Source organism: Lutjanus erythropterus, chromosome 5, assembly GCF_056507025.1.
Source record: "Lutjanus erythropterus isolate fLutEry1 chromosome 5, fLutEry1.hap2, whole genome shotgun sequence".
NCBI classification, from domain to species: domain Eukaryota; kingdom Metazoa; phylum Chordata; class Actinopteri; order Lutjaniformes; family Lutjanidae; genus Lutjanus; species Lutjanus erythropterus.
In genome coordinates this window covers 150,001-157,500 of record NC_139321.1, presented here as the reverse complement: position 1 = coordinate 157,500, position 7,500 = coordinate 150,001, and the positions used below count along the sequence as shown (strand labels likewise).

General features: G+C 44.4%; 2 protein-coding genes across 2 annotated transcripts in view; both read left to right on the top strand.

Moving 5' to 3' along the window:
- Positions 1-4,172, top strand: part of tbc1d9b (TBC1 domain family member 9b) — a 27,349-nt gene extending 23,177 nt beyond the window's left edge. The window contains exons 21-23 of the mRNA XM_084718498.1: positions 623-667; positions 3,146-3,243; positions 3,328-4,172. Coding sequence (XP_084574624.1) covers positions 623-667; positions 3,146-3,243; positions 3,328-3,930 — 746 coding nt within the window. The 3' untranslated portion in view covers positions 3,931-4,172. The remainder of the gene's footprint in view (positions 1-622; positions 668-3,145; positions 3,244-3,327) is intronic.
- A 2,097-nt stretch (positions 4,173-6,269) lies between these two features.
- The window catches only part of mrnip (MRN complex interacting protein), a 6,379-nt gene continuing 5,148 nt past the window's right edge, over positions 6,270-7,500 (top strand). Inside the window, exon 1 of the mRNA XM_084718496.1 lies at positions 6,270-6,445. Within this exon, the coding sequence (XP_084574622.1) occupies positions 6,386-6,445 (60 nt within the window). The 5' untranslated portion in view covers positions 6,270-6,385. The remainder of the gene's footprint in view (positions 6,446-7,500) is intronic.

Here is a 7,500-nt window from a genome sequence, read left to right as displayed (position 1 = left end):
GGGGACTCTGGGGAAGACTCATCCATATCCCTGCAGGGGTCTCTGGGGTACAAGGATCCAGGCTCTGCTCCTTTCTGTTGAAAATAGTGAGCATCTGATTACTGAAGAGGAGATCTGTGGCAGACCAGAACACACCAAAAGGACTAGACTTATATCTGGTCTGAGAACAGGCTCATATCATCCAGGTGGAGCTGGACAAGGATCAGGGCTCTGACTGCATCTGCTGCTGTGCTTAAAGCCGATGTCCAGGTGTTGTTGGCTGTTCATAGAGACGAAGGCCTGGTGAAAATGATGATGGTGGTGATGAGTAGAACTGGGTATTAGTACTTCACTGTTACTCCTTTCTCTACTTCATTTGATAACATCATACAAACGAAACATTCCTGAACTAATCCTTCAACATTTTGTTTCTCTATCAGACATCAAAGGTTGGTGTGTGTGGTACCGTCACACTTTGTAAGGTTTTGGTTGCAGCTCGACATGCTGAACTGACAACTTATGAAAACTGAAGTTTAGATTTGTTAGTTATTTCAGTCAATACCTTAAAGATATCCTGTACTGGTGATGATGATGATGATGATGATGATGATCATGATGATTATGGTTTCTTGCTTGTGTGCAGGTGAGGAGGGGAAGGATGGAGGTGGAGACAACGAGGAGAGAAAAGGTAAATGTCTTGCCTCATGTTGACCATGTACACAGGTGATGTACAGTTGAGGACAAAATCAAAATCACCCCCCTTTGAAATTTAAAGTTTTTTTTCAAAGTTTTCCCAAGTGCTTTTTTAAACAGAGCAATGAATTTTCAACATAGCTTTTCTAAACATACTAGTTTTCTTTAGAAAGCATTAAATTATTTCTATTTGCACACAATAACAGAATTATTTCAGAAAAAAACAAAAATGACCAGGGTAAATATTATTAGCTCTCTTATGAACTGACCTTTTTATTGAGCCATAGAACAAACCAGTGATGAGCTTTAACTTTAACAAAGCTTGTAAAATAAAGTTAAAACTGAAAGTTAGCTTCCAATTTGCACACAGTATAAAAACTTCAGCAAGAGTTTGATCTGTCACTTGAGAAAACATCATGTCAGAAACAAGAAATCAGTTTAGACGTGAGAAAAAGAATCGTTGATGATCACAAAGCAGGAGGACATGCAAAGTTCTCACAGCGTTTCCAAGAGTCAAGAACTGGACTGAGAACAATCATCAAGACATTCAGAGACTCACAGAACAGAACAAACCTGACAGAAGGAAAACAGGTGAGAGACGCGTCTACAGACCCCAGAACAACTGACAAGACACGAGTGAATGACTTGGAGTCTCAAACAAGACAATCACTAGAGTCCTGCACAGGAATGACTGTGAGGTTTCAGACCTCGCCTTCAAACCAGACTGAAGTGTGCTGAGGACAACCTGGAGACAGGAAGTGTGTCCTTTGGACAGATGATGCCAAAGAACAGCGTCCCCACAGTGAAACACGGTGGGACTGTTACTCTGTGGAGACGCTTCAGTGCGTCTGGAACTGAGAATCTCATCAAGGTGGAAGGAAAGAAAACCTCAAGCAGCAAAACTGGATCAGAGTCGTCGCTTTCCAAACCAGAAGACCATCAGATCAGGAGGAGCCTGAGAGATTCACCACAGAAGAAGAGGCTGGGATTCTTCAGGAGACGCCTGAGACTTTAAACTACAACAAACGACTGCAGGCTGTGATCCAACAAAGAGGAAACAGCTGACTGTTAGCATCAGGAGGACGATCGTTCTGACTGTTAGCATCAGGAGGACGATCGTTCTGACTGTTAGCATCAGGAGGACGATCGTTCTGACTGTTAGCATCGGGAGGACGATCGTTCTGACTGTTAGCATCAAGAGGACGATCGTTCTGACTGTTAGCATTGGGGGGGTAATAATTTTGACCCTGGTTTCTGTGTGCAAAGTAAAATAATGTAAGTATCCAAAATAAAACGAAGATGTTTGGAAAAGCTGTGTTAAAAATTCATTTCTCTGTTTAACAGGACTTAGGAAATACTTAAAAAAAAATGAAATTTTCATAGGGGGGCTAATAATTTCGTCCTCGTCTGTACCTGTCCTGTACAGACGAGTTGTCCAGACCAAACCTGCATCCATGACATCAATGTACAGGACTGAGAACCAGGTTCAGGTGCATCAGGTCCACTTTGACCTGTACATTTGCTGCTAGGTCACCGTGTATGCACCGAATGACCACGACATCTGACTACAGGTGTGTGTTGTATGGTACTGCCCCCTGCAGGTAGACAGCAGTAACTACAGAGTCTTCAGTCTGATCAGAAAACTGTCTTTAGTTTATGATTATTTAGAAACACCATAATAATTAAAAAAAACTGTGTTGTAAAGCTCAACAGTTCGTCTTAGTGGACAGAGTGAGTGACACACTGAGAGCACCTGCTCACTGAACTCAACACTGAGTCACAGTGGCACCATGAAGGCTGGACAGACAAAAGGGGATCTCTGAATGCGTGAGGACGAATGTGCTGTTGAGTAGAGATGACATCATGTAACCACTGATTATTGTTACGACTCAGCTGTTCTTCAGATCAACTCCATGTCATTGTGTTGGTTTGTTGTATGTTGTTGGCTCTAACCTGTAACCTGTGACCTCTGACCTCTGACCTGTAACCTCTGACCTCTGACCTGTAACCTGTAACCTGTGACCTGTAACCTGTGACCTCTGACCTGTAACCTGTGACCTGTGACCTGTAACCTCTGACCTGTAACCTGTGACCTCTGACCTCTGACCTGTAACCTGTGACCTCTGACCTGTAACCTGTAACCTCTGACCTGTAACCTGTGACCTGTAACCTGTGACCTGTGACCTCTGACCTGTAACCTCTGACCTGTAACCTGTGACCTCTGACCTCTGACCTGTAACCTGTGACCTCTGACCTGTAACCTCTGACCTGTAACCTGTGACCTGTAACCTGTGACCTCTGACCTGTAACCTCTGACCTGTAACCTGTGACCTGTGACCTGTGACCTCTGACCTCTGACCTGTAACCTGTGACCTCTGACCTGTAACCTGTGACCTGTGACCTGTAACCTCTGACCTCTGACCTGTAACCTCTGACCTGTAACCTGTGACCTCTGACCTGTGTGTTGTTTCAGAGGAGAAGGTAAAGGACTACAGGTACTACCTGAGGATGTGGGCCAAAGAGAAAGAACCCAAGACAGAGACCATCAAAGACCTGCCCAGGATGAACCAGGTTAGCATGACACCAGGTCTGACTCTGTCTCTCACCTGTCCGTGTCTCATCTGTCTCTCACCTGTCTATGTCTCACCTGTCCAGGAGCAGTTCATCGACTTGTGTAAGACTCTTTACAACATGTTCAGCGAGGAGCCTCTTGAGCAGCAGCTTTATCACTCCATCGCCACCGTGGCGAGCCTGCTACTGCGGATCGGCGAAGTTGGAAAGAAGTTTAACGGCAGCAAGAAGAATGACCATGCTGCCGCTCAGGCCCCGCCCCCTGACCCACAGAAGGAGGAGGAGCTCGGTGAAGGGGGGTCAGGTGAATCTCAGGTGTGCCAGGCTCTGGCTGACGCTCAGCAGGAGCTGGCGGCACCGCAGACATCTGATGAGGAAGTCAAAGATGACACGTCGGTGTCGTCGTACTCGGTGGTGAGCTCCGGCTCACTGCAGTGTGAGGACATCGCTGATGACACCGTGCTGGTCGGCAGCGGCGACCAGAGGCGGGGCAGCGTGCTGGATGTCGATTGGTCAATCACCTTTGAGCAGGTGCTGGCGTCAATGCTGACTGAGCCGCCACTCGTTGACTACTTTGAGAAAAAGAGGGACATCCAAAGCAAGATGACTGCCTGTAAGGCCCAGCGGGCAGTGGAGCGTCAGACAAGCTCCGCCTCCGACCATGAGCTCACTCAGCATTCCATCTGACTCACCTGACTCCCCTCCACCTGTCCACCATGTGAGTCTGTACAGGCTCACCTGGACTGAAAACTAACAAACCTAACAGATGAGCAGGTAAAGAAGGTAAAACAGGTGTTCTGACTGAACTACAGAAGCCCGAAAGTCCCAAAACGTTTCAGTTTTTGTTACGTTGAACTTTTCTCACAAGTTAAAAAACAAAATCATTGAGTCCAATTAATCAAATTATTTCTGTCTTTTCTTAAAGTGAATTCAACATGTTTCTGATATATTGATGTTTTATTTCTGTAAATGACTGAATGAAGCAGGTGAACCTGTGGGCAGGTGAACCTGTGAGCGGGTGAACCTGTGAGCGGGTGAACCTGTGGGTGGGTACACCTGTGAGCGGGTGAACCTGTGGGTGGGTACACCTGTGAGCGGGTGAACCTGTGGGCAGGTGAACCTGTGGGTGGGTACACCTGTGGGCAGGTGAACCTGTGGACAGGTGAACCTGTGAGCGGGCGAACCTGTGGACAGGTGAACCTGTGAGCGGGCGAACCTGTGAGCGGGCGAACCTGTGGACAGGTGAACCTGTGGACAGGTGAACCTGTGGGCGGGTGAACCTGTGGGTGGGTACACCTGTGAGCGGGTGAACCTGTGGGCAGGTGAACCTGTGGGTGGGTACACCTGTGGGCAGGTGAACCTGTGGACAGGTGAACCTGTGAGCGGGCGAACCTGTGGACAGGTGAACCTGTGGGCGGGTGAACCTGTGGGCGGGTGAACCTGTGGGCAGGTGAACCTGTCGGCGGGTACACCTGTGGACAGGTGAACCTGTGGGCGGGTGAACCTGTGGGCGGGTGAACCTGTGGGCGGGTGAACCTGTCGGCGGGCGAACCTGTGGGCAGGCGAACCTGTGAGCGGGTACACCTGTGGGCGGGTACACCTGTGGACAGGTGAACCTGTGGACAGGTGAACCTGTGGGCGGGTACACCTGTGGACAGGTGAACCTGTGGACAGGTGAACCAGGGTCCAGTCACCTAATAGAACAAAAGACGTGTTAATGTTCTGATTTCTGAAATATTCTCAACTTTAGGGACTCAGTGATATAAATGACTGATTATAATATGGAGAAAATGTTTAAATGTTTTACTGTTTTGTGTCCAGCTCAGATATCTGATTATGATTATTCTAATTATTATTAAGTGTATATTAACCATGAGCTCGTATTACCTGAATAAACTCTGATCTGATTCTCTCAGGTGAGTTCACACCTGGAGAATTTTATTTTGACATCACTGAAGCCTTGTTTGTTTGTTTGTTTGTTTCTGAGGACATCACTTCCTGTTGAAATGATGATGTCACAGGACTCTCTGTTCACCAGTCTGCTTTTAAAATCCATTTTATTGATCAGTTATTGATCTGTATTCTGTTCTCTAATAAATACTGAAAGAAAGACACTTTTCTTCTTCAGTGGTCTTCATTGATAAGAGAAGTTCAGCTGCACTCACACCTTTCACCTGTAGGTGAGAACGTACAGTCGTTCATGTCAGGGTCCAGTTTATTTTACCATATTGATCTGCTCACTGTACATTATCCAGATTATTACACGACTTACTAAAAATATCAATAGGAGCACAATATATTGGTTAAAACAAGACTGTCATCAGAATGGTCTCCGTAGCAACGGTTTAATTATTTACTCAGAAATATTTCATCTTAGACATAGGACTGAAACTAATAATTATTTTCATTATTAATTGATCTATTGATCATTTTGTAGATTAATTGATCAGTTGTTTGGTCCATAAAATGTCAGGAAATGTTGATCAAAGTCCAAGATGACGTCCTCAAATGTCTCGTTTTGTCCACAACTCAAAGATCATCAGTTTCCTGTCAGAGAGGAAAGAAAACAGAAAATATTCACATTTAAAAAACTGAAATCAGAGAATTTAGACTTTTTTAAATAAAAAAAATTAAGACTATGATTCAAAAATTATCATTCCAAAACAGTTGGTGATTAATTTGATAGTCAATTAATAATTGATTTTTTAATTAATTGTTGCAGCTAAATTACAGCTGACCAATCAGAATCAAGTATTTACCAAAGCTGTGATAATTAATCATGTCTCATCTCGAGGTTGACTTGTTTCCAGCTGTTTGTATTTACTTTGTTTGTCTTTCTTCTTCTGTGACTTGTTCCTCTGTGTCTTTGGGTTAATTTAAAAACAGCTGATCAGCTGTATTAATTGGTGACGTCATTCTGTTTGATTCAATAATTTTGATTCATTTTGTCAGTGATTCAAATACCGACGGTTATATTGATGTCAGTGCTGTTTGTCCTCCGGCCTGCAGGAGACGCTGTTTGTTCTGTTCTGTTCTCACTGCTGCTGCTGCTGTGACGTTGCCTGTGACGTGTTCCGCGGTTCAAACAGTCCCGGGAAACTGAGCCAGAGGATCAGAACCTGTTCAGTCCCGTCAGTCCGCCATGGGTCAAGAGTTTCACGTCGTCAGGTGTTTCTCCTGTCAGACCTTCCAGGTTCAACAGGTAACAAGCTGAGCTAACAGGCTAACACACTGATTTACAGGCTAACACACAGGCTAACAGGCTAACACACTGATTTACAGGCTAACACACTGGCTAACAGGCTAACACACTGATTTACAGGCTAACACACTGGCTAACAGGCTAACACACTGGCTAACAGGCTAACACACTGGCTAACAGGCTAACACACTGGCTAACAGGCTAACAGTCAGCTTCAGAAAATTAAAGTAAAAATTTTAGACTTTTAAACTCCGTAAAGACTCGCGGCTCAGTGAACAAAACACGTCAGGAAGAAAAACACAACAACAAAAGCAACTGACATTTTAACATATTTGTTAATAAATAAATTATAAAGTTTAAAGAGTAAAAATGACAAATATAAATAAATATGTGTGTGTGTGTGTGTGTGTGTGTGTGTGTGTGTGTGTGTTAGGTTGTAAGCTCTTTCCGTCATTGATCATTGATAACAATGATCAATGAATCAAGTCGTAAAGTAGGACCTGATCGATACTGGATTTTTTTTAACCAATATAAGGAATTTTCAAAAATTCTTCTATTGATATATCAGCCAATATTCTTCATACAGAAAATAGAACATTAAAAAAACGACATTTTTGCACCACTTCTGAGAAAAAGGCAGGATATTTTACAGCAGTGTTCTCCAACCCTGTTCCTCAGGTTCCACTGTCCTGCATGTTTCAGATGTTTCTGCTCCAACACACCTGAGTCACATGATCAGCTCGTCATCAATGATCAGCTCGTCATCAATGATCAGCTCGTCATCAGTGATCAGCTCGTCATCAATGATCAGCTCGTCATCAGTGATCAGCTCGTCATCACTGATCAGCTCGTCATCAGTGATCAGCTCGTCATCAATGATCAGCTCGTCATCGAGCCTCTGCAGAAGCCTGATAACAACCTGATCATGTGACTCAGGTGTGTTGGAGCAGCAGTCTGAGGTCCAGGGCTGGAAACACTGTTTTACAACATAATGATAACTTTTATTGTCCAAAATAAAAGTAGGGAGCTGAAACTTTCACTGATATTTTGTAAAA